This window comes from Pongo pygmaeus, chromosome 13, assembly GCF_028885625.2.
Source record: "Pongo pygmaeus isolate AG05252 chromosome 13, NHGRI_mPonPyg2-v2.0_pri, whole genome shotgun sequence".
Classification (NCBI taxonomy): Eukaryota; Metazoa; Chordata; class Mammalia; order Primates; family Hominidae; genus Pongo; species Pongo pygmaeus.
Genome location: NC_072386.2, coordinates 87,697,516 through 87,724,494, shown reverse-complemented (window position 1 = coordinate 87,724,494; position 26,979 = coordinate 87,697,516). Strand labels below are relative to the sequence as shown.

The 26,979-nt window shown below is 46.9% G+C and overlaps 1 protein-coding gene across 19 annotated transcripts in view; it reads right to left on the bottom strand.

Moving 5' to 3' along the window:
- Positions 1-26,979, bottom strand: part of CCDC180 (coiled-coil domain containing 180) — a 96,922-nt gene that overhangs the window by 4,796 nt on the left and 65,147 nt on the right. For 4 of the 19 annotated variants that reach the window (XM_054502159.2, XM_054502163.2, XM_054502160.2 and 1 more), the window contains 15 exons: positions 24,279-24,454; positions 22,482-22,662; positions 21,225-21,371; positions 17,096-17,240; positions 16,801-16,917; positions 14,087-14,185; positions 11,717-11,836; positions 9,919-10,091; positions 9,376-9,621; positions 7,689-7,766; positions 6,074-6,140; positions 5,115-5,256; positions 1,752-1,912; positions 1,054-1,191; positions 449-560 (listed from right to left, as the gene is read on the bottom strand). In XM_054502159.2, the coding sequence (XP_054358134.1) occupies positions 449-560; positions 1,054-1,191; positions 1,752-1,912; positions 5,115-5,256; positions 6,074-6,140; positions 7,689-7,766; positions 9,376-9,621; positions 9,919-10,091; positions 11,717-11,836; positions 14,087-14,185; positions 16,801-16,917; positions 17,096-17,240; positions 21,225-21,371; positions 22,482-22,662; positions 24,279-24,454 (2,102 nt within the window). Of the gene's footprint in view, positions 1-448; positions 736-978; positions 1,192-1,751; positions 1,913-5,114; positions 5,257-6,073; positions 6,141-7,688; positions 7,800-9,375; positions 9,622-9,918; positions 10,092-11,716; positions 11,837-14,086; positions 14,186-16,800; positions 16,918-17,095; positions 17,241-21,224; positions 21,372-22,481; positions 22,663-24,278; positions 24,455-26,979 lie in introns of those variants that run through there. The other 15 variants (XR_010123336.1, XM_054502161.2, XM_054502162.2 and 12 more) reach the window with 12 other exon arrangements.

Here is a 26,979-nt window from a genome sequence, read left to right as displayed (position 1 = left end):
GTCTCTTTAAAAATTTGACCTGTGAGAGTTCTTTGTACCACAGGGATATTAACCCTTTCTCTGATCTGTAAGTTGTGAGGAATACTTTTCCAGTTTGTGGTTTGTCTTTCCATCTTTTGACATTTTTCTGTTTTTGTTTTGGCTACAAAGAGCCAGCCATTCCCTCTATGGCTTCTAGCTCTCCTGTCATACTTAGAAAAGGTATCCCTAACCCCAAGAGTATGGAAATGTTTACTTAATAGGGTTTCATTTTTTATACATAAACGTCGAGCCATCTGGCATTTGCTTTTCAATCAAAAAATTATTTTTAAGGAAAACAAAAATTAATCAGTCCCCTCAATGGATCACTTGTTTTCACTCTGATAGAGTTGGGGAAAGCAGACCCCTGCCCAACCTAGCCCTCACCAGCCCCCCAGGGCCATGGCACAAGGCTGGTGGTGCCTCTTACTTGCAACCTGGACATCGTCAATGGTGACCACCTCATCCAACTGCAGTAGGAACTTCTCGGTGAAGGTGGCCAAGTTGGTTATGAAAACCTGGCCATTCCTTCTGGTACATTCCTGGAAAAAACATGGTGAGCACAGTGCTGCTAGGAGAGGATCATCCCTCCAAGGCCAGCTGAAGAGGGGATGGGTGAACTCTGCAGGGAGATCTGGGGACCCAAGCCATTATATCCACTGTGTCCAAGTAACCAGCATCTGGCCCTCAGCCAGGAGGCCTCTCCCAAGATGTGATCTGGTTTAAACATAATAAATGATTCAGAAACGGCCAAGGGACACACACACAGACAATTCACAGAAGAGGAAATAAAACTAGACATGGATCACTAAATAAAAGTTATTATCAGTAATTTTGTAATTAATTAATTTACAAGTCAAAAAGGATACAAGTTAAAACTGCCAGTAATGGCCATTTTTACCTACTAAACCCAACCACAATCATGCCTGCTTTGGGCAAGATACCAACAAAGGGCTGCACCTGGCGCTGTCAGTGGCTGTCCATTGGGCTATATTTGGAGCGCGCCTGGACTGGGGAATCAGTGGTATCACTGACCTCCAGCTTCTCCCTGTTCATCCTAATCATGCTGTCCAGCTCTTCCTGCCTTTCCTCTTCACTTAAGTGTAGAGACTCCATTTCTTGGAAATGTACGGGGTGTCCAAGATTTAGATGGAGCTTCTGGGCATTTTTGTCCTTTAATCAAACAATCCAGAATTCAGCGGCAATGTTAACCCACCAAAAGTCACTGACCTGTGTCTTCTGTCAATTATGATTATGGCCAGACTCATGTGTCCTCTGAACTGGGTGTGTGGGGGTGATGGGTGGGCAGAAGAGTGGCAGAGGGGTTAAGAGGGGGGCATGGCTGGACCTGACTCGGGGGTTTGGAAGAGAAAAGGCTGAGCATCTGCCCAGCACAATCAGAGTTTTAGTTCAGTGAAATCAGCAGTACCCATGTTCCACAGCTCCAAGGACCAGTGTGGACAATTATTGTTGCCTTAACGACTACAGCCCCATGGAACCCAGCACACCCACCCATTATAGCCAACAAGGAGTTTACTGAACACCTTCTATGTAGAAGCTGTTGGCTCAGTTCTTATTTCGCCAATGGCTCCTGTCCCTCAGCCCCCATCCAAAAATCCCAAGCCCAGCTCACCTTCTTCCCTTGGACTTGGCCCTGCCCACAACCTGTCACCATTTCTGAACTCCCAGTTCCCCTGGTCCTAGAGTGGAAGGGCTGGTCCTGGGGCCCTCACCTTTCTTTTCTCCAGCTGCTTCTGCTGTTCCTCAAACTGTCCTCGGATCTCCTTCACGGAGGTGAAAAACTTTTTCCAGTGGTGTTCCTTGAAATTCTCCATCACCAGCCAACACACTTGGGGCAGCAGCTCCTCAAATCTCCTCATCTGGATCCGTAATTCTGCCAGAATTGCGGGTAAGAGGCCAAGGGAAGGAACAGATTAGAATCAACTTGCAGAGGCGATCTCTACAACAAAGGCCCAAAGCAGCTTCCCAAAGACAAAATCTTGGTCTCCAATGTGGTAAGAGCTATTCCATCAAAAGGGGTCCTGAGGTCCCCTTTTGTATAGAAAATACAGGGTTAGCCAGTTGCAGTGGCTTACACCTGTAATCCCAGCACTTTGGGAGGCCGAGGTGGGAGGATTTCTTGAGGCCAGGAGTTCAAGACCAGCTTGGGCAAGACCCCATCTCTAAAAATATATTTAAACATTAGCCAGGCATGGTGGTATATGCCAGCTACTCAGGAGGCTGAAGTGGGAGGATTGCTTGAGCCCAGGAGTTTGAGGCTATGGTGAACTATAATTGCACCACACCCTAGCCTGGGCCACAGAGCAAGACCCTCTTTCTAAAATAAAATAAAATAAAATAAAATAAAATAAAATAAAATAAAGGCTTAAATAAATTCAAAGGGCTTCTCCTATATACTCTGCAGACTTCTCATCTCATTTAAAATGCATTGTGTCTCTTGGCATTTTTGGCAAGTTCTCATCCATTATTTCAACTATTGCCTTGATTCTAGGTCTCCCTCTTTCTCTGTATCTCCAAATGGCCGTATGTTAGACCTGCTCTTTCATTCACATCTCTTTACCTCTATCCCATATTTTCATCTCTTTATATTTCTGTGTTATATTTGGTTATTTTCTTTGGATTTGCCTTCCAGTTCACCAATTCTACTTTCAGCTATATATAACCTGGTAGTAAAGTCATGCATAGTTTTAAAATTTCAACTCTTAATTTTTCCTTCATGAAAGTTTCATTTTATTCTCTTTTATAGCTACTTGGTCATTTTCATAGTCTCTTGCTTCTTATTCATGTTTCCAATTCCCTCTTATATTTAACTAGAAGTATATTATTTTATGTTGTGTGTCCAATACTTTTAATATCTGAAGTCTTTGCTGGTATCCTGCTGCCTCTTGCTCAAGGCATTTTGTTTCCTTGTGTTTATGGGGATTTTGTTGCTCTTTGTTTATTACTGTGAGCTCTTATTCTGGGCATTTTATTTGTGGGAATCCTTTGAGGCCTGAACTGAAGGTAGATTTTCCTAGAGAGAATTTGTTATATGTCCAACAAGCAAGCTTCTGAACACCACCAACTCAAGATTATTTTAAGCTCAGGTATTAGCTTGAGGTCTTTTGGATGAGCCACAAAATCAAAATTGAATTCATGTTTAGATAAGTGTGAATTATCTAAACATAAATTTAGAAACCACACAGGGACTGGCATATAGTTCTGGATTTCTCTTTGGAGTTTTTTTCTTCACCCAGTACCATGGTTTTTGATAAGACAGTTTCCTTCTGTCTTCTGGAGGGACAGAGGGAGGAGCTTGGTTTCCATCTCATTTGCCTTACTCAGGAAGCCCTGTTGGGTTCCAGCTTTAGGTGGCTTGCTCCTTTTAGACTTCCCACTTTGGAGGTCTGTGGATTTGTCTCTTGTTCCCAATACCCTGGAGGCCATGAAAATAGAGGCTCAAGTTCACCTGGGAGTCAGCAAATGCCCCTAGGGCAATAACCAGGGTTACTACTCAATTTATCACTCAGAGTTTCTATATTCACTTAATTTTTGGCTTTTGTGTGTTTCTCACTTTACAGATAGCTTGCTAATGCATTTAAAAGATTTTATTACAAAAATATTTTATGCAGCATTTTACATGTTTTTAGTGGGAGAATGGATACCCCATTAGCCTGCCAAGCTGCAGGAAACAGAAGTCTTTACTAGTTGTGAGTTTACCAGAGAGGGATGCAGTCTGCAGCATTTTCCAAGCCCATCTGACCATGGAACCCTTGTTTTGAGGACAATCGTGTAGGATGGGATCCCCCAGAGATCACTTGGGGGAAATTCTGAGCTAGAGAAACAAAACAATGCCTGTAGTTTCAACTCCAGTCATTCAACAACCACAGCTATGAGCACTATCACTGCTTAATTCCCTGTACATGCCAAGTGTGTGAGGAACTTAATCCTCAAGAAGGCCTTCTGTGGTGGGTGTTATTAATATCTGCAGTCCACAGACAAGAAAACTGAGGCTCTGGCTGGGTGCAGTGGCTCATGTCTGTAATCCCAGCACTTTGGGAGGCCAAAGCAGGCAGACCATCGGAGGTCAGGAGTTCGAGATCAGCCTGGTCAATGTGGTGAAACCCTGTCTTTACTAAAAACACAAAAATTAGCCAGGCATGGTGGCATGCGCCTGTAGTCCCAGCTACTCAGGAGGCTGGGGCAGGAGAGTCTCTTGAACCCAGGAGACGGAGGTTGCAGTGAGCTGAGACTGCGGATCGCGCCACTGCACTCCAGCCTGGGCAACAGAGTGAGACTCTGTCTCAGAAAAAAAAAAAAAAAAAAAAAAAAGAAAACTGAGGCTCAGAGAGGTGAGATCATTTGGCCAAGGTGATACAGCTAGGAAGTGGCGGGGCTGGGTCCTGGCCCAGCTCTGGCTATCCCCTGAACTCTCCTCCTTCTACCCAGAGGGCCTCTGAAACAGCGCAGTAGACCACAGCAAAGTGTGATAGATTCACACAATGGAATATTATTCATTGATAAAAAGGAATGAAGTACTGGCACCATCTACAACATGCATAAACCTTGAAATATTATGCAAAATGAAATAAGCCAGTCCCAAAGACTACATACTATACAATTCTATTCTCATGAAAGTAAAGAATAAGGAAGTCTATAGAGACAGAAAGTAGATTAGTGGTTGCTTTAGGCTGGGGAGGGGTTGGGGGATGGGGTTTCTAAAATTGACGGTAGTGGTGACTGCATAACTCTGTAAATAAACTAAAAACCACATTGAGTACACTACACGGGTAAATTTTATGGTATGCAAGTATCTCAATAAAGCTGTCAAAAATATCTGTAGGAGAAACAAAATATTTTTAGAGGTACAAATCACCATATTTCTCAAGAAAAGTGAACTTTTTTCTTGCATGGTCACATTTCCCCAGTAAAATCTGATTATTGTTTTTACCTAATTTTAAGAGGTCAGCTTTTCACAGGGAAGCTCTTCTGCCTCCCCTAGAGGGGAGGATCCAGGCCACAAGGCCAAGGCCAAGCTCCACCACTGGCTTTGCGCCCTGCCCCGCTCCCTGTGCCTACCTGCTGCCTATACTCACCTATGAGGCAGGAGTTGTGGTACTTATTTGCTTGGCTCTGGTACTCCAGGATCTTTTTGCTAATGTTCTCGGCACACTGGTCAAAGGTGTCATACATGCAGTCAGGCCTGGTGACTGGGCGTTTTTCTTTACGGTAGAACTCCTGCCAGAGAGGGTGACCATGTGCGGGTGAGGACCCCATGGGACTCTGAACCTTGCTCCTGGGATCCACCAGCCTGCCCTCACCTCTACACTCCCTAGCTTTTGCTCGTGGCTTCCCCTGTGGAGGTGACACGAGCAGACTCCTCCTTCCCTGTCTGCCCGTGTCGCCTCCCTGGGCCCACCCGGAGTGAGTGGGGCCATGGCCAGCCCTCATTATTTCCTGAATGAGTGACTGGCGAGAATCCTATTTATCCTTCAAGACCCAAATCAATGGAATCTCAAATTGGTGACCAGGTTGGGAGCTTATAAGGAAGTGCCAAGCTGGGTATAGGCTGCAGGCCACAAAGATGGGTGAGCCAGGGACCCTGCCCTGAAGGAGGCAGACAGACCCGTGGGAGGCAGACAGGAGAATGCACTCACACTACAGTGCAGGGCGTGTGGGAACAGGGCACTGGGCAGCTTGTCTGGTGCCTGGTACCACTGCCCCACCTCTTTCTGTGCCCCCGCCAGGTCTGTCTGCTTCCCACTGGGCCTGGGTGCCTTGGGGACAGAGGATGGGCTTGTTCCTCTTGGCACACACAGTACCTGACATGCAGTTGGTATCTAAGAAATGTTTGGTGATCAATTAGATGAATGAATGAGGTTTGGTTTCTAGAAGAAAAAAACTCATAGGGAGGTGACAGAAGCTGGGGAGCTGTGGTCATGGCGGGGGTGGAATCCTCTCTTCCTCATTTTCCCCCAAGTGGCCATGATCAGCAGACTGCAGAAGGCAGGCGTGGCTTCCAGGGCAGGCACAGGCCATGGGTGGTGGTCCTCACCTCTGCGACTGTCAGCAGGTTCTCATTGCTCTCCCAGAGGAGGGTCAAGATGATCCCCTTAAAATCCCTGCAACACACACGAGACAGATCCCTGAGGGGCCTGGTCTAGACACACGAACATGGACAAAACCACACGAACAGAACTTTCCAAGTGCTCTGTTTTGGCCGTGACACTCCTTGAAATTACTCACTGCTGCCCCAGGACCTCTGCACACTCTGATTCCACTCCATAACAGCAGCTAACTTTCTTCTCTTCTTGGTTGTATTTGTTCCTGCCCTTCCTCAGACCCCAGCTCAGCAGCAATTTCTGACCACCTGGCTTTAATGATCTTGGATTAATGCCCCCTCAGCCTTATGACATGCTAATCAGGTGGATTTGGGATTGATTTGTGTGACTGGCTGATTAATCTCCATCTCTCCCAGCAGACTGTAAAGGCCACCAGGTGTTTAAGATCATAAACCGGAGGCCATCAGGCTGACACGGTTCGAGTGCCTGGAGTTTCTAGCTAGAAAACAAACCTAACTCAGAATGAATGGTCATAGTCTAGGAAAATGAAATGTAAGCTTAACCAATCAGAAATATCCAACTAGGAACTCTTCACTTTAACCAAGCAAATATTTTATTTGCCTTCCTTCTATGAACACCTTATAAAAGGTTTCCCCTGGTGTTCCCTCGGTGGATCCCTGAACCGCCTGGGGTCTGGCACTGCCCAATTCATGAATGACTGACTGTTCAAATAAACTCATCAACATTTTAATGTGCCTGAGTTTATCTTTTGACACAGGGCATGGACCTGTCTGTACTAGTTCACCATGGAATCCCCCGCCCCATGGCAGTGCCTGTACTGGGCAGTGCCTCGATTAGCTGAAAGAATGATTACTCCTAAATAGTAATCAAATGAACAAGACTTCATGTAGGGCCAAACATCCTCCTGCTTCGAGCTATAAAAAATAGAGAGCCGAAGTATTCAGGGTGCAGGAGCGTCCTTGGGTGTGGGACGAGGGAACTGTCTACCTGCCAGCTGGAGGCCACACCTGGGCTGCCTGATGTGTCACAGCCATCCTTCTCTGCCAAGTTCATGACCCCCAGAGACGAGGTCTCCAGGGTGAGAAGGCTGATGAGAGGGGGCCGCTGTCTGGGGGGATCTCTGACATAGGGGGAGTGGGAGCTCCATTGTGGAGCTTGACTTTCTCCGAAGGCTTTTTGTTTTCTGACCTTTTGGAATTTTGCTTGTTTGCTTGCAATGAAGCTATACTAAGTTGAACAGCTTTTGTTTTAATCACTGGAGTTACAATAAAGGAAAAGATAAATGGGGGAAAGCACTGAAAAAAATTACAAAAAAAAGTTCAGACCTCGAATTGGGTCTCCTGCCCTACCACCAGGAAATGCTTGTTAGCTTGGAAAATGTGAAATGTTGATGAAAATGTTTCTTAACAAATTTAGGTGAAATGGGCTGAGACAAACTGACCTTGACCTTGCTATCTCCTCTCACCCCTCTTCTGCTTGGACCTCCCTTTCCCCTTTCTGATTTTTCCCCTCAGTTGAGTCACATTTGCTGCCCCCCCAACCCAAAACAGGTTAAATGCAGTCAAAAGGAAAGGCGTTGTTACTCACTCGGCAGGAGGGGGAGGCTTGTCCCCAAGCACCTGGTACTTTCTCTCCATTTTGTTGGGCTTGGGGTGCGGTGTGAAGCTGTGGGACAAAGGTGGGTGGGTGGTCTGGAGGCTGTGGACAGATGCAAGGCAGGTCAGAGCCTGCAGGATCCTTGCCTGGGTTTCTGGAGGCATTGGGCCTGCCTGTGGGCAACCGGACTCCCATTTCTAGGGCCTAGCCCTTTGGGACATGTCCCTTCTCAACAGCTGTGAGTCTACCTTACCGTAGGGTGAAACCTTAACCACCTTAACTGCTGAAACCCAACCACGGCTGCTGTGAGAGGGCAAGGGGCGGAGGTGCTCAGGCCCAGAAATTTGCATTCCTGCTTCCCCGTGATGAGGACCCAAAGAAAAAAAAACATTGAGCCACAGGTAGGGTTGCCAGATTTAGCCATAACAATACAGCACGCCCATTTAAACTTGAATTTCATATAAACAGAGTAATTTTCAGCATTAGTGTATCACATGCAGTATTTGGGACATACTTATGCTAAAAAATTAGGTGGTGTTGATCTGAAATTCCAGTGTAGATGGGCACCCTCTCTTTTATCTGGCAGCCCTAGTGACATGGACTTTGTTTTGTAACCTCTGAGAGACTGAATATGGAAACAGGTCATGGCTGGATCATATAAAAAATAGAGCTCTGCCCCATGATGTGCAGCAACCTACCCAGAAGGCCACCCCCACCTTACCTATAAGAAGCCACCCGGGAAGTCAGCCTGCTCTAAGTCAGATTTGCAGGAAGTGAGATTGTCATCTTTGGGGACAGTCCAGGAAGCTACACAATATCACCTATAACAGTAGGTCCCAAATGGCCAGGACTTAATTAATAAATGACAGCTTCCCTAATTTTTGTCCTCATTTCCAACTTCGGACCAACCAGAGAAAGCCAAACATGTCCTGTAACCAATCACGTGGGATGCCCTGCTTTCGGTGGGCAACCTCCAGCTTCCCCATGACAGCAGCCCCCAACCAGCTCACAGCTGGAGAGGAGGGCAATGCTTCCCACTCCTCTGCCTGCCCTGGGAGCTCTGCTGAAACACCCTGGATGGTGACTGACTCCCTGCTGCAGTCAGCTCTGAGTCAATAGCCTTTGCTCTTCTCATGTGGCTGGTCTTTGTTTCTTTCCCCATTGCACACAGCACACATGCTCGAAAAGACCTTCTGGAGGGAAAGGCAAAGCAGGGATTCCCCTTGCCTTCTCAAAACCAGGAACAAACCCATGTCAACCAGGCTGACACAAAGAGCTAGCGAGTCTACTCAGCCATGGGGCTTCTGATATGCACCTTCCATAAAATATGCATGTGGGGTAAACTTTGAGTCTAACAACCCCACTGAGGCTTGGTGGGCAGGGCGCCAAGGCCCAGAATTCTTTCTGTGGCTCTGTGATGTCCCTCCAGGAAAGCCATCTGCCCTGTCTTTCTAACTATGACCGTGTGTGGAAGGTGGCAGGGCTGAGATCCATCAGCACCATGGACAACCAGCAAACTAAGGATGGCGCTCACCCCTCACTGCGCCCCCTGGAGTCCCAGAGCCATAAGCGTTGTGGTGCCTTCTGAGGAAAAGCCTGGGAAAGCCATAGGTCGTCTCCTGCCTTTGTGTGGGGGGATGGACTGGGAAGGGGCGATTCTGGCTGCTCTGTGTCCTACCTGCCTGCAGAGGTAGCACTGGCGCTGGGTACAGCCTTCTTCCCAGAGTTTTCTGGCCGGCACCGATGTCGCTTGAAGCCTTTGGGTGACGAGGGCCCAGGACAGGAACAAAGGACAGGAGGTGAGCACACAGCACCACCAGCCCCCGCCTCACTGCTGCCCCAAGACCCACAGGCCTGTGCACCTCTACCTGTCTGGGACGGATCTTTGTCACAATGGTGGGTTGGCCATTTTGTGTTGGGAAGTCTGAAACCAAAGGAAAGGGTGTGAGCTCTTCTACGGTGACCATGGGGATAGCTCAGGCCAGGCTCTGAGCAGCATCCCAGTTAGTCCTCAGTGCCACATCAGTCAGTCCTGTCGCGAGCCCCATTTCAGATGAGGAACTGGGGCTCTGGGTGGGGAAGCCCTTTGCCTGAGGTCACAGGCTCTCAGGGGTGGACTCACGTGGGAACCCCAGTGTGTGGGGCCCCAAAGCTGGTCCCTGAAGGTCCAGGGCCAAGGGCAGGGGTGGCAGAGCCTCAGGTGCATCCTGGGGCCACTCACTGCAGGAGCTTCCTGATCACATCCACAGCTGGGTCCTCAATCAGGGGCTTCCCCATGCGGCTCAGCTGGGCGAAGGACTCAGGGGTGACCACGTCCAGCTTGGCCTCCTCTTCAAGGGCTTCTGAAGATGTCAGGATGTCACTGTCTTCCTCCTGGTCCTTCAGAATGGCGTTCTGCAGGCCAGAGAGAAGGGCCTGAGGGTGTAAGGACCAGCCCAGGTGCCAGCGAGGCAGCAGGCTGAATTCATGTTCACCCCAACCTTGCCTCAGTGGAGTGGCTGCAGGCAAGCTAGCTGACCTCATTGAGCCACTATTTTCTCCTCTGTAAAGTGATCTCCCTTACAGAGCCATTCATTCATTCATCCGTTTATTCATGCCTTTAGAAATTTTCCCAGGTGCCTGCTCTTCACAAGTCTCTGCCCATGTTCTAGGAACACAGGGGCCAGGAGGCCATATACGATCCCTCCCGTCTCAGAGCTCGTGGTTTAGTCAGAAAAGACAGACATTTAACTTGCACTTATACCAATAAATGCTTCTCCCAAACTGGGACCAGTGCTGTGAAAGAAAAGTTCCAGTATCTTCTGTGAGATTGAAGTTAGACCTGCAGATGTGCCCGGTCAATGTTTTTGACCAAATGGATGGAGGAGTGAATGCCAGGCTGGGTGAGTGGCCAACTCCCCTTGAGCAGGCTCCTAGAGAAAGTGTGGAATTGGCGCTCATGGTGAGCACCTAGGCTGTTCTCTGTTTCATTCTGAGTCTCATCTTAGCAATGGCCTGTCAGTCCCTTGAGTGAAGGTCCTGGGAGACCTTCACTCAAAGTCTCCTAGTCACTGAATACCTTCACGCTAGACCCTTGGAGCCCCATGCTACTGGACATCCCACCAGAGGTAGATGGATGCCTAGTGCTGGCTGCATGGTGGGAAGGGCCTCCCCAGGGAAGGAAGGCTGGTCAAGGCTTGGTGGTGAGAGCAGGGCCTAGCAGTGCTCTACTCTGCAGACATTGGCTGTCAGGCCCTTCCCTGGAAGTTGGCTGAGCATCTCAGCCCAATGTGAGGTGTGGGCAGGGGTGGGGGTGATGCAGGCTCTGCCCATAGAGGCTTGCAGTCTCGGGGCAGACAGCAACCGAAATGGAGACCCCACCGCGTGGGGAAGTGGGAGGTGCTATGGGCCAGGAGACCCCGACCCAGACCAGGGGGTGAGAGGAGGCTTGGTGGGGAGTGACATCTTAGACGGAGTGAGAGGGATGAAGAGGCATGGAGGACAAGCCACGGAGGCTGCTGTGTGTCCAGTGAAAGGGTTTGGACTTTGCCTCGAGGGTAGGGAAGTGACATGGTCAGACCAGCCTCTTCCGGCCATGTTCGGGGAACGGACCATGGGAGATGTGAGAGGATGTGGGCATCAGCTGGACAAGAGGCAGGGGTCTGGATGAGGTGTTAGGGGTGCCATGGGGAGAAGCCAGGGCTGCCCCTGGATGCAGGTGGGAAGGAAGAGGCTGAGAGGTGGGACTGGTTTGAGATTCCGTGGATAGGGTGAGTGAGGGTCCTGATGGAGCAGGTGAGGTAGTGCCAGGAGCTGAGGGGTCTCCTCCAAGACCAATGCAAGGAAGTGGCCCACTGGGGATTAGAATCCAGCTCTGACTTCATAGCTTGTGATCTTTCCACAGCATCTCAGTAAGCCTGATGTCCCACGGAGGCCTGGGAGTCCCCTCTTCCCTTTGGCTCTACTGAGCCCTGCAGGTCTCCTGGGAGCCCAGACAACAGCTCACCCACCCTTTCCTGCCACCCTATCCCATTCCTTACGGTAAAGACCAGTTCAGTCATGGACACCCTGTCCAGGCTGCAGTTAAGGTACTGAATCCTCTGGCTCAGTTTTTCTTTCCAAGTTTGGACGAAGCCAAGGAGTTCTTCTGTGGTCACTGTCTGGTGAGAAAAGGGAGGAAGAAAGCCCCAAGGAAGCAGACTGCAGGAGGGTGGGTAGATTCTGTGGGAAGTGCGGAAACAGGGGCTGGGCTGGTGAGGATGCCTCTTGGCTTGATGGAGGCTCCTCACATGCAGGGAAGGCCCTTGGGGAGTAGGGAAGGCTGGGCTGGCTCTGCTAGGCAGCCTTCACTTCACAATGAAGGACAGCGCACCCTTCACTGATGGGAACATCAGGAGTTCTCTTCCTGGATCTACAGGTTCAACTCTGGGCACATAACTTAAACTTGCTCAACTTGGTCTCCCCATCTGTAAGATGGGGACACAAAATATTCCCTAGGATCTCCTCTGGCTCTCACATTCTATGTTTAGAAGGAAACATTTGACCCAGGTGGCAAGGGTGTGCAGGAGTGTGCAGGAGAGTGATCTGGCCATCTCCATGGCAATGTCTAACACGCACCCTCTTGGAGCAGCACCCCACAGGTGTACAGGAATGCGACGGTGAGGATCTTCCCTCTCACCACACATTCAAGGCATCACTCTTGTCCCCTAATCACCACTCTGCAGACTGTCCAGCCAGCCTCCTCTGTCAACACAGGAATGCCCGCACACCCATGCTCACATGCTCCTCACCTGGCTGGGAGGCTGGGCAAGCCCCTGGCACCCACCCAACACCCTAACAGGAGAGGACAGAGCAGGGGTTGGGAGGCAAGGATGTGAGAGACTGGACGTTTCTGTTCTGGAGAGGTAGAGCTGCCTTAAAGAGCCTGTTGAAGTGTTACAGCTGATTAACCTCATCTTCCCCCTGCTCCTCATTAGGGGGTTCATAAGGGAGATCAGGCAAGTCACAGGCAAAATATAGGAGCCACCCTTCCTCTGCACATCTGCACTGCAAGGCAAGTAATCTCAGTGGATGTGTAGAAACAAGTGCATGCATATACATAACAGGGTTTAGAGTGCCTCAGTGCAAAATGAGAATACTGAGAGGGACATTTATCCTGCAAACTATGCTTTGTGAGTGTTTACGCTTTTTTCAAGAGTCATGCAATATACTATATAAGAAAAAGCAATAAAGACAGAAAAATAAACGTCCTCTCAGTGCTAATAATAGAACTGCAACTCAGAGTCACTGAAATGGTAGAGAAAAGACAGAGAATGGTGAGGAGAAAGCTTCCCACTCCAGAACCTTCAGGCTGGGGTGTCTGGTTCTGGGAGCAGCTGGCTGGACTGTTCAGGAATGGTTCCCTGGTGTGACCTGGGTGACAGGCCAGGGGAGACCGAGCTGAGCAAGTTTAAGTCATTTGCCCGGAGTTGAACCCGTAGATTCAGGAAGAGAACTCCTGATGTCCCCCATCATTGAAGGGTGTGCTGTCATTCACTGGGGGACACAGTCGTGCACTCATGGCAGAAAAAGCAGCACGTAGACATCCAGAGACCTACTCTGAGGATCAGGGCCAGGCGAACGCTTGGAACCACGCTCCCCACAAACTCTGTTCCAATTCTGACTTTTCATACTTTAAACAGAGAAAACCAGTTTCTGTGCTACGATCAAAAGAAGCAAGTGAGGCCGGATGCGATGGCTTACATCTGTAATCCCAGCACTTTGGGAGGCTGATGCGGGCGGGTCACTTGAGGTCAGGAGTTTTGAGACCAGCCTGGCTAACATGGTGAAACCCTGTCTCTACTAGAAATACAAAAATTAGCCGGGCATGGTGGCAGGTGCCTGTAGTCCCAGCTACTCGGGATGCTGAGGCAGTATAATCACTTGAACCCGGAGGCAGAGGTTGCAGTGAGCTGAGATTGTGCCACTGCCCTCCAGCCTGGTGACAGAGTGAGACTTCGTCTCAAAAAAAAAAAAGCAAGTGGAAAGTCAAACAAAAAGTGGCTGTTCAGGGGGCAGGGCCCTGCTTCTGTTATGCATCTGGGACTGAGTTCTCCTTACAGCAAGAGACACCTGGTGACATCCCAAGGGAGTGAGGTCAGAGGAAGCCAGACTCAGGCCTCCCCCATCACTAGACGCTGCTCCATGCTTGCCTGGGAGGGGTTGGGGGTGGAGAACAGTGGCTGCTTTCTCTTTTGTTCCTTTCTTGATTCCATGAAACAGGGGTTAAGTAGGAAGGCTCAGAGATGTCCCCCCACCCCACCAACCTTGTGCTGGAGAAATCCTATACACACATGTAAGTTTATTTCACATTTATGACTTTAGCATGATATATCTTTATTATTCACATGCAGAATCTATTGAACACTTACGGTTTTCTCTCCCCTGGACTCTTGACAAGTTTTTATCTTGTTCTGAAGCTGTTGCAGAGAGAAATTTAATCCATTTGTTTGCGAATTGGATTTTGCCACCTAGAAAACCAGAGGTTCTGAGATTTTGTTTCTAGAATACATATTGTGATCTGGGAAACGTTCTGTGAAACATACCATCTGAGAAACTGATTAAGCACTGAAAAAAATGAAATCAGGGAAAAATATGCAGGTTTACCAGACATTGATACGAATTAAAAAGATTTTTCCCCTCTCAAATAAGTAAGGTTCAAGCAAAATTGGCACCCCAGAATGTGGTGAGGGAGTTGGGAGGACAGGCTCCGCTTTAGCAGGGCCAAGGCTGTAAAGACTCCCTGGAAAGCTTCGAGAGCCATAGAAAGGTCATGCTCTGACTGAGGACTGTGGCTTCCATGAGGCGCCCTAAGGATGCATGCAGTCAGATTGTCCTGGCAAGTGCACAGGCTCTGCTCCAGCAGTGCAGAGCCAAGGCTGTAAAAACTCCCTGGAAAGCTTAGAGAGCCATAGAAAGGTCATGCCCTGACCCAGGACTGTGGCTTCCAGGAGGTGTCCGAAGGATGCAGTCAGACTGTCCTGGCAAGTGCACTTCTCACAGCATCACCTTTCATAACAAGAAGCAAAATTCACCAAATGTTCCTCCAGAAAGGAATGCTTAAGTAAAAATGTCAACACATCCATGACAGAGAAGCCATCAAAATAGTGTCTTTGCAGAATATTTAAAGATTATACAGCTTATAAAACTGGTATAAATAGCAAACAGCCAATTTTGGCATATCCCCATCTTTTCATGTATAGGAAAAAAACTTAAAAAATGAATTGAAATCTTAAACGGGGTTATGCTGTGTAGCAGAATTACAGTTTACTCTCTGTTTTGTATTTGTTCATATTCTCAGTATTGTCCATGATGGAAATGTATTTTGTTTATTACAGGTGTTAGATATTTTGAAATGCAACCCCTGTACACTGTGAACAGTCCCCAGATAGCTCAGAAAAAAGAATCAGTGCCAGCACCAGCTGGAGGCCCATTAGGAATATACTCCTCAAACAAGAGTGTGGTGACATGCCCTGGAGCCGTGGGCTCTGCTCCCTGCAGCTGCCTCCTGCTCCTTCTGGAATGACTGGAAGCCAGTCCTGAGAGGTTCATCTGGGGCCTCCACCAGAGCCTACCTTTATTGAGGATTCACTATGCTCCAGGGACTATGTCATGAGTTTAGCACATATCAGCTCCTTTATTGGTGCCATAATATTAGGAATTGCTTTTATGATTCCCATTTCACAGACAGATGAATTAAATGCTTCCTGGGGTGAAATGGGCAGGAAGCTGGGTCTGGAGTCCCTATCTCAGAACCTGAGATGCCAGCAAACCCTTCTTTTATCGAACTGCACTTGCCACTCCCAAAAGACAAGTCTGTCCTCACCTCGGCTTGTCCTAGCCCTAGTGGGTCCTCAAACATTGCTCCCTGAATGGGCATTGACCTATGCAGATAACCCAGGCCCTTCATTTCCAGTGTACCCCAAGTCCCTCCCATCCCACTTCCACTCAGCTCTGGAATCAGAATGTGTCCCTGCTGACATTGTGCCCAGGCCATGATTCTCTCCCCATCAGCCTCGCACTTCTGCCTCACTCCTACCCACCTCCAGCCTTTCTGTGGTCAGCAGCCAGGACCCCCACCCTCCAAGTGCAGCCCTAAGCACACAGCCCCACCCGAACCCTTCCCAGGCCCCCACTGTCTGCCCGCTGGTGCTCTCCAACCACAGAGCTCCCCACTCTCTCCTTCGCACTCTTGCAGTCCTGGGCTCCAGCCCCCTGGATTTTCTCCATCATCTCTCCAGAATGTTTCACTCCCTACCGCCCACCTGGCTGGTTCCTACTTCTCCCTCAAGCCTCTGGAATCTCCACTTTCTTAGCCCAGGTTAAGTCCTCTGGCCCCTCAATCCCCACGCAGCTAACTTCTCCTTCTGTTGCATAGATGGCCTGTTTGTGGTTAAGGCCATAAGCTCTGGTGTCGGTCAGACCTGGGTTCACATTTTGACTTTACCCTTTAAGAGCTCTGTGTTCCTACCTAAGTCACTAAAATACTGTCTCAGTTTATCTCTAAAATGGAGATAAAAAACAGTACTTGCCTCCTATAGTTCTTGTGAGGACTAACACAGCTAATCAAAATAAGTTGCTTAGCAGGATGCATGGTGCTCAATAACTAGTAAACATTAGCAGTTATTAAGATTTTATTTTTGGCCAGGCGCAGTGGCTCATGTCTGTAATTCCAGCACTTTGGGAGGTTGAGGCAGGAGGATCGCTTAAGCCCAGGAATTCAAGATCAGCCTGGGCAACATAGGGAGACCCCATCTCTACAAAAAATAGAAAAAATTGGCTGGGCATGGTGGCGTGTGCCTATAGTCCCAGCTACTTGTGGGACTGAGGTTGGAGGATCTCTTGAGCCCAGGAAGTTGAGGCTACAGTGAGCTGTGTTCATGCCACTGCACTCCAGCCTGAGCGACAAAGCAAGACCCTTGTCTCAAAAAAAAAAAAAAAAAAAAAGATTGTGTCTGTCTTCCTGGCTGGAGAGCAAGTCCCACGCACGAGACAGAGACCACAATGGCCTCCCAGCACCGGGGACAGTGCCTGGTGTGCAGGTGTGTGTGATAAAGATCCTTGATGAAGAATGAATCTATCCTACCTGGCACTTGATTTTCACTTGCAGATTCGTCAGCAACCGCTGGATTTTCTCTATGAAAATAAGGTCCACAGACAGGTTATGGAATTTGCTTTCAAACTTGTTGATGACATCATTGGCCTGTACAGAGAGATAAAGGGTAAAGGACAGGGGTTTAATTTGGACCTTTTGGACTCTGAAAGAGGAGGGGGACAGGCCCAGTGAATGGTTGGATGGAGGGCTTGGCCCTCCCTTCAGAGGGAGTTGAGCAAGGGATACTGTGGAACCGGTTGGCCTGGGGCCTGGCTGGGGGCCCTACCTGGTCCAGGTACTCGTTCTCCATCTTCTCCATGTTGAGCATGATGACACTTTCAACCAACTCTATCCGGGCAGCTTCCTTCTCCAGTCGGCAACACAGTGAATTGATTTCTTTAGGAGAAAAGTTGCCTCCCTCTGAAAACAATCTGAAAATAATCAAAGAGAAATAAAAGCCACAGATCAGACCTGAGAGTTCTCATCTATCCCAAATACTGTGGCTGACATACACTTTTCATCTAGGCTTCCAGTTAGAGTTCAAGATGTGGGAAAATGAATGCAGATAGCTTAAGGACAGGAGTAGGATTCATAAATGGTGCAGAATTTCCATTTTTGTCAGTTCATCAGGTTGGAGACTCTAACAGACCCAACTGAAACAAAATTTGAAATAAAAATAGCTTTCTTGGAACTGTGTAAAGGTAAGAATTCCACATGAACTTGCCAGGCGCAGTGGCTCATGTCTGTAATCCCAGAAGTTGGGAGGCTGAGGCAGGAAAATCACTTGAGGCCAGGAGTTCAAGATTAGCCTGGGCAGCATGACCCTGTCTCTACAAAAAGTAAAAAAATTAGCCAGGTGTGGTGGCATGTGCCTGTGATTCCAGCTACTTGGGAGGCTGAGATGGAAGGATTTCTTAAGCCTAGGAGGGAGAGGTTGCAGTGAGCCAAGATTGCGCCACTGCACTCCAGCCTGGCTGACAGAGTAAGATTCTACCTCAAAAAAAAAAAAAAAAAAAAAAAAGAATTCCAGATGAAGTGAAACTAGAAGGAGCTTGGAATGTGGGCAGCACCAGCACCAGAAGCCAAGACTTTGCACCAGAGACTTGGAGTTTCAGTCTTGATGACTGCACAGGTGAAGAGATAGCCTAGAGCTGGATCCAGAGGACAACCTTTGCATTATAAGACTGAGGAAGAAATGAACCCCACCAGATACCAGGACTCTTGCCTGTCTAGATCCAAGGGCAAAGAGGAAAGAAAAGATCTCTGTCCCCCGAAAATTCATCACACAAACTAGACTTCACATACATTTACAAAATGAATTCATGTTCTCTGGAGTGACCCAAAAAACCTCAAGCAGAGAATTCTAATTGGTCCTGGGTAGGTAGTGCTCCCTGGCTACCCAGCAGGAACAAATAAGGATTCTCTCTCAAGGAATGCAATGTCCACTCCAGGCCTCAAAGAATGCCACAGATAAAGTCCCAAGGAAAATTAGTGACTCGTAGTTTTAAAAATTGATAAGGAATCAAGATACCAGATACCATGCATGAGAAACAGTAAAACAATAGAGAACAGAAACAGACCTCCCCAAAACCCTTAGATATTAGAAATATCAGATATAGACTATAAAATAACTAGGGTTAAGACGTTTAAAGGAATAAAAAGTAAGCTTCAAAATATGAAGAAGAAGCAGGCAGTTTTGAAAAAGTATCAAATGTAATTATAAACGGGCAGAGAGTGGTGGCTCACACCTGTAATCCCAGCACTTTGGGAGGCCGAGGCGGGTGGATCACTTGAGGTCAGGAGTTCAAGACCAGCCTGGCCACTATGGTGAAACCCTGTCTCTACTAAAAATATAAAAATTAGCTGGGCATTGTGGCACATGCCTGTAGTCCCAGCTACTCGGGATGCTGAAGCAGGACAATCACTTGAATCCAGGAGGTGGAGGTTGCAGTAAGTGGAGACTGTGCCTCAGCATTCCAGCCTGGGTGAGAGAGCAAGACTCTGTCTCAAATATATATATATATGTATATATGTGTATATATATATACATATGTATGTGTATATATCTACAAATGGAAACTATAATAATTAAAATTGAAAACTCAGTGAATAGATTTGCAGGAGGTTCAACACAGTTACAGAGTGAATCAGTGACTAGGAAGAATAATATAAAGAAATTAGCTAGAATGAAGCTAAAATATACAAGACAGATGCAGAGATAGGCAAGGTAGAGATGATTAACATGTCAAATTATAGTTCTAGTTTTCACTACTTTCCAAATTTTCTTTAAAACTTCTATTTTTAGAATCAGAAAAATCTTAATAATATTTAAAACAAATGCAAGCTTTGCAGATACTGACATGCAACGTGCCCACTCTTGGGGCTCAGAAAATGAAACCAAAAATGTGCTGCTTTGAACTTCAAACTGAGAGTACCTGGGGAGCAGCAAATGCAGGGAAGAGCTTTCTCTAAAGTTCACCTGTCTACCTGAAGGCTGGATCCTCCAGAAGATATTCAACTGTTGTGAATCCCTTCCCCAGATATCTCATCAACCAGGAGAAACTGATGCATAGTTGTAGGAAGGAAGACTGGAGTTGACACCAGAGCCCAGACAGAATTGGTCCCAGGCTATTGTCTGTTCTTTGGGTCCATTAATCTCCCCTAAACATCATTTACCCTTCCTCTAAAATTTCCTACATCTCCCATTTCTCACTCTCCTATGAAGAGGCTATTTAAGCTTCAACCACCTGGTCTTTGTTTGAGTTTCAAACTTTGTGTGACACCTACACACTTGCATGTTAATAAATTGGTTTCCCGTTAATCTGTTTATCATCTTTATTGTTTGTTGTTGTTGTTTTGAGATGGAATCTCACTCTGTCTCCCAGGCTGGAGTGCAGTGGTGTGATCTCAGCTCACGGCAACCTCCGCCTCCCAGGTTCAAGCAATTCTCCTACCTCAGCCTCCCAAGTAGCTGGGATTACAGGCGTCTGCCACCATGCCCAGCTAATTTTTGTATTTTTAGTAGAGACAGAGTTTCTCCATGTTGGCAAGGCTATTCTCGAACTCCTGACCTCAGGTGATCCGCCCGCCTCGGAATCCCAAAATGCTGGGATTACAGGCTTGAACCACTGTGTTCGCCCTTGTTTTACTGGCTCAAATTGTTGAAACTTCAGGGGTGGAAAGGAAGTTCCTTTACTCCCTACATCACCATGATTCAGTGATGCTGGTAGTGGCGGGCTGTGGGTCAGCATGTATACTAGGATTCCATTTCTGTACAAAACTAACAATTTTTTGCTCACGTATACGTAAGTACAGGTACATAGAAAATATATTTTTGGAGGGCTTCCACTTTGTACTTTATATACAATCTGTGTTTGATTATGCTCTAATGATTAAAAGATTTGTGATTTTTAAAATAGCATAAGCCTTAAAAAATAAATACAGCCTTTCAAAAATGTCAAAGACTAAATCTACGATTACTTTCATCCAGGATTAAGATTGCAGGGGTAAAAATAAGGGGAAAGAATGGCCAATAAACACATGGAAAGGTTAACAGCATTAATCGTCAGGGAAATGCAAATCAAAACCACAACATAGAAACACCTCACACCCATTAACAGGTCTATTATAAAAAACAAAAAACACCAGAAAGTACAAGCGTTGGTGATAATGTAGAGAAACTGGAACCCTTGTGCATTGCTGGTGAGAATGAATATGGCGCAGCTGCTGTGGAAACAGTGTGATGGTTCCTCTCAAAGTTAAACATAGAATTACCATTTAATCCAGCAATTCCACTTCTAGGAAATACCCAAAATAATTAAAACCAGGACCTTGAACAGGTATTTGTACACCAATGTTCCTACCACCATTATTCACAATAGCCAAAAGATGGAAACAACCCAAATGCCCATCAAAGATGAATGGGTAAACAAAATGTGATATATACACACAATGGAACATTATTCAGCCTTAAAAAGGAATGATTTTGTGACACATGATACATGATACATGGATGAACCTTGAAGACACTATGCTAAATGAAATGAGCCAGACAAGAAAAGGACAAATATATGATTCCACTTATACGAAGTACCTAGAGGTTTCAAATTCATAGAAACTGAAAGGAGGATGGTGGTTGCCAGGGGCCATGGGGAAGGAGGAATGGGGAGTTCTTGTTTAATGGTACAGAGTTTCAGTTTGGGAAGATGAAAAAGTTCTGGTGACCAGTGGTGGTGATGGTAGCACAACAACCAGGATATCCTTAATGCCACTGATCTGTGCACCTAAAAATGGTTAAGATGTTAAGTTTGATGTTATGTATATTTTGTCAAAACTAAAAATTAAGGGGGAAACAAGACCACATCCCAATAGAGAAACTCAGGTGGCCTGAAGAGGCCCTGGACACTGGCTCCCACCTGCAGTGTCTGATGAACTCAATATTTGAGTAACGGAGTTTGCCCAGACTCTCCTCCAAGTACTGCCGGAAGCTGCGCAGGGACACCTGGGTGACATCAACATAGCTAAGCAACTCCTGGTGCAGTGTGTTGCTGAGAGTGACCAGCCTGTGGGAGACAGAGGAGGAACAGGACAGTGATGAGGGACAACCCTGGGGGACAAGGGAGGGGCAGGTGGTGATGGTGATCAGCCTGAGGGACAAGGGAGGGGCCGGTCATGATAATGACCAGCCTGGGGACACAGGAGGGACAGGTGGTGATGGTGAGCATCCTGGGGACATGGGAGGGGCAGGTGGTGATAGGTGACCTTCCTAGGGGCACAACACTGACGGGTGACCAGTTTGGGGGGCATGAGAGGGGAGGGTGGTGACCTGGGCCTGAAAGGACAACCTGGGAATCTATTTGGGCTCCACAAGCAGTGCCCAGCTACCCAGCTTCTCTGGGTAGCAAAGGTGGCAGTAGAAGGAAGTTCAAAATTCCAGTGTCTGCAGCACACATTCTGGGTGTGCTGGATCAGAGTACATCAAATTGGTGAAAGAATCCCAGAAGATCCTACTGGTTTGTCCCTACTCCAGTGGGCTGTGTCTGACCCCCAGCAAGGTGGCTCCTGCACCTATGATACCCCAAAAGAGTGCCCTGCGAGTGTCCTCTTTACAACCAAGTCCACCAGAAACAGCTGTCCCTCATGTGCCTGATGGCTGCGTAGACACTTGCCAGTCTCCTTCCTGTGACCTGCCTGAGGCCTCCATCTCATAACCCAAATGGCCTCTCTGGAGCCCCTTGCTCTGCCCTGAGCACACTCCTACACTGAGCTGGGCCAGTGCTCTTTCACTGATTGTGGAATTCAACCCTCTCCCATCTTTCTCCATTCAGGGCTCCTCTGAGTTCATCTTCAATGCTGCCTCCTGCAGGAAGCCCTCCCTGATTTTTCCTGAGGGGAAGTGGTCTTCTCTACCACTGATATTTCACAGCACATGGTGTGCACCCTTGCATGCTGCCTGTGTATATTCTTTACTCTCTGGCTGCTCACTCCCTGCCCTCCCAAGCAATATTCCACACAGAGTTTGACTTGACTCTCTTGAAGAGTTTAACTCAAAAGAAGGCTCTGGAGGTGCCTTCTGCTTTTTGTCTACAGGGAGGAGGGCTCCTTTGAAAGCAGCAGCCAAACTGGGATTCCAGAGCCACATGGCTGGGGTGGAGACTCCCAGGACCCCTTACTTTTGGCTCCTGGTGGCATTCAAGAAGATGTGTTCCATGTCATAGATCTTAAGGCGGAAGTTTTTGCTCCTCACGTTTTGCTCTTCTTGGAACTGGCAGAACATCAGCCGCTTCTTCTTCAGCGTCTCGATCACCCCAGCACAATGGCTGTCCAACCGCTCTTGATGAAGCAAAAGCTCGGCTGAAAAAGGATTAAGAGAGCTGGGGCCCCGGGACCTGATTCACCTCAGCACATTGCTTTCCTGGAACAAGGCCCGCCTGCTGCCTCTTCCGGGCCAGCTGCAGAACAGGAACGATTCAGGTCAAGGCCCCTTGTCCTGCCCCTGTTGCCTTCATCAGGGCTTGGGCTGGAGAGGAGGCCTGGCCATGAGCAGGGAGCTTCTGTTTGTGGAGACACCCTGCCTGGAGCAGAGGGAACAGAGCTAGGAAGATGGAGAGTCTGGGGAGCAGCTGAGTAGCAGGCAGGATGGGCAGGGGGTGTTGGGGAGGGCTGAGATCTAGGTGAGAGGGTCTGGTGGGTAAGAGCAAGTACAGCACTGAGCAGTCTGAGTTTGCTCCTTAACATCAGCGGATACTTATGTCCAGTGAGCCTGAATTCCAACTGTCTTCCAAGGTGGAGTGGCAAGAACAAGGACTGGGCTTCCAGGGCTCCATCATGGGCCTTTAAATGAGCAGAGAGTCCCTAGACCCCCCCCACCCCTACCACCTCCCGTCTGATCCCACTATCGTCTGAAGTGGTGGAAGTGCTGTGGTCTCAGCTCTGCCAAAAATGAATGGTGAGATGCTGGGACTTCGCTTCTCTGGCCTTGTTTTCCACACTGTCTATTGGGTCAGGGGCCCTGGGAAAGAAAGGGAGCCAGCCTTCAGGGAGGTTTTACTCAGTGCGCATAGAATCCTTTTTATTCCTCAGTGCATTTAGCACACACGTTTTCCAGATGAGAACAATGAGGTTCCAAATGCCACACAAGTTGCCTGAGCCCACAAACGCTGGGATTCAAGGCCAGTTGTCAACTTGCACAACTCTTTCCCTGCTCCAGGAATAGGAGTTTGCATGGGTTAGTGACGGGGCTCTCTGATAGCTCTAAAGGGCTTTGAAGGAGTTGGAGTATAATTTGGGTGAAAAACCAACAGAGGTCATTGAAGGATCCTACTGAAAACATGCCCCCCCGCTCCGCATGAACAGAGTCCACCACATAGGTGTGAAATGCATGTATTTTTAAGTATGATAAATGATAAAGTAGAAATAATGGCTACCACTTTTGGAGGCTGTATCTTGTACGAGGTGTTCATGATTCCTTACTATACCATTTTAAAAGCGTTTATCACCACCTCCTTAACACCTCTATCAACCCCTTCTGCAGGCGAGAGAGGAGTCAGAGAGGTCAGGTAACCTGTACAGGGTCACACGGTCACAGGAGTTGAAACTGAGAGCTCTAATCCCTGAGCTATGAGCTTGCCTCTAGAACATCCACCATGCAGGTGTGTATCTGACAGGTGTATGAGCAGATCTGCGTTCCAACAGCTAAAACAGTACAACACTCTTTGTTTTCAACTATAACACCCTCTTGAAAAAAAAATGGAAATGAGAAAAAAATCTCACAGGAGGATTCTGAGTACTACCTTTTTCTGCAAGCCTCAGAGGTGCGAACCCTCATGTACATCTTCCATGGTGTGATGAGAACATGCTAAACATTGCATGGTACAAACTGGGGCAGCTAATGAACATGGAGCCGCAGTGAAGCAGACGCTGAAGAAGGGGCTGGGGGCAGGGCAGACATTCCCAGGCAGCGTCTGTACCTGCCCTGACGTTGTGGATGTCTTTTTCAATCTTCTGGGCTCTTGGCTGGTGCAGGTTCAGACGCAGCTCCAGTTCTGAATCCAGCTCATTGATTTTGGTGGCCACGGTGACCCGGGTGTTGAGGGAACACTGGTCAAACCACTTCTCGAGGTGCTCGAAGAAGCCAGCTCGAAGTCTGAGGGAGAGACCAGCCAGGGTCAGCCCTGCCAGCAATCATGACCCATGAGAGGCCTTTCCATATGGAGACCCAAAGTGCTTCCCCCTTTCCCTCATTCTTCATTTCATTTCCCAGGTACACTGCATTTCACTGTGTAAATGGACCATTACTCTTTTAACCATACCACTGCTGGAGGACATTATGTATGTCAGATGTAGAAGTGTTTCTTTGGATAAATGATCTTGAACTGGAATTGCTGAATCAAAGGTTAAAATACATTTGTGGTTTTGGCAGATATGGCCAAACTGTTTTCCACTAGAAGGCAATTTGTATTCTTATCAGCAATGTTCCTATTTCTCCACAGTCTCAGAGTATATTGTCAGACGTCTAAATTTGACAACTTTGTCATATTGTGATTGAGACTGAGCATATTTTCATGTGCTTAAGATTATTTAGTTTGGGCACTGTGGCTCATGCCTATGATCCCAGCACTTCGGGAGATGGAAGCAGGAGGATTGCTTGAATCTAGGAGTTCGAGACCAGCCTGGGCAACATGGTGAGACCCCATCTGTACAAAATATTTTAAAAATTAGCTGGTCATGGTGACATGCGCCTATGGTCCCATCTACTCAGGAGGTTAAGGCTGCAGTGAGTCATGCCACTGAACTCCAGCCTGGGCGACAGTGAAACCTTGCCTCAAAAAACCCCAAGAGTATTTAATTTCTCTTTCTGTGTACTGTCCCTGAATGTCTTTTGCCCATTTCTCTGTTGTGAATAGCTGTTCTTTTTTTACAAATCAATTTCTAGGAGCTCTTCATATACTAGGGACATGAAGGTCATTGACTTTGATGTGAGTTGCAAATGTTGCTTCTCAGCTTATCATTTCTTCCTTTTAAAAATGTATAGTACTTTTTTGGCCATGTATTGTTAAGATGTCAGTTTCCAAAAACTGATCTATAGATTCAATGCAATAACAAGAAACAACATCACAGATGTCTTATGGAAACTTGAGCTAATTTTAAAAATTATGTAGAAATACAAAGAGCCAAGAATAATGGAGGGAGAAGACTAAAGGTGGAGGACTTACACTATCAGATATTAAGACTTAGTGTAAAGCTGTAGTAATAAAGCAGCGTGAAGTCATTGGATAGACACATAGAGAACTAGAAAAGACACGTCGCAGAGCAGTAGGGGAGAGGAGAGTCTCCTCATTAAGTGACTCAGGATCAACTGGTTATCTGTATGGGAAAGAAGTGAATCTTGACCCCTATTTCACACCGTAAACAAAAAATCAGTTCCAGGTGGATTTTAGATGTTAATATGGAAGTTGAAAACAATAACATTTTAAATATATAACATTGGAGAACATCTCCATGTCCTTGGGGGTAAGGCACAAAGTAAATTAACCCTAATTTAAAAATTGATGAATTGGACCTTATTAGAAACAAGAACTTCTGTTCGTTAAAAGATATACCTTGAAAGAGAGTTTGAAAAGGCAAGCGCAGAGAGGGGATGAACATTTGCCATTTATTTATCTGACAAAGCCTTATATAGAATATATAATTGAATTTTTTTTGAGACGGAGTTTCACTCTGTCTTCCAGTCGGGAGTGCAGCAGCACTCTCTTGGTTCACTGTAACCTCCGCCTCCCAGGTTCAGGCGATTCTCCTGCCTCAGCCTCCTGAGTAGCTGGAATTACAGGCACACACCACCATGCCCGGCTATAGAATATATAATTAATTCCCATAAATTAATAAAAAAAGACAGAAAATCAACCAGAAAAATAATAGGCAAAAGATTTTGCTAGGCATTTCCCAAAAAGATAACCAAATGGCCCAATGAGTATTTTAAAAGGTATACAATATCATACTCATTAGAAGAATACATATTAAAACCACAATGAAACACCACTATAACTATATCAGAACAGCTAAAATAAAAACCACTGATAATATCACTGACGTTGTGGAGCAACTGAAGTTCTCATATGCTGTTATAAACTGTAAAACTGTTAAAAACCACTTTTGAAAACTGCTTGGTAGTATCTTTTGGCTGTACCTCCTAAAGACGGATATGGACACACACACTCTGTGAGTCAACAGTTCCACTCTTAGTTCTATATGTAACAGAAATATATACATATATTCACCAGAAGACTTGTACAAGAATGTTCAGAGCAACATTATTGGTATACGCCCAAATTGGAAAGACCAAATGTGTATCAGTAAATTGGATTAATAAAATGGATAATTTTTTTTTATAACGGGATACTATACAGAAATAAAAACTGAACTCTAGCCACATTCAATAATATATATGTCTCATAAACATAATAAAAGTGAGTTCTGTAAGACTTAATTTAGACAAAGTTAAAAAAATAAGCAAAATAAACTCAGAAGTTATAATACTTGTTATCTTTGGGGAAGAGAGAGTGGTGACTTGGGATGGGTACATTTGAGGGTTGGTAATGGTTCTATTTCTTGTGGGCTTTGGGTATCAACTGTGTCATATTTGGGCAATTCATTGAGCTATTCACTTATGAT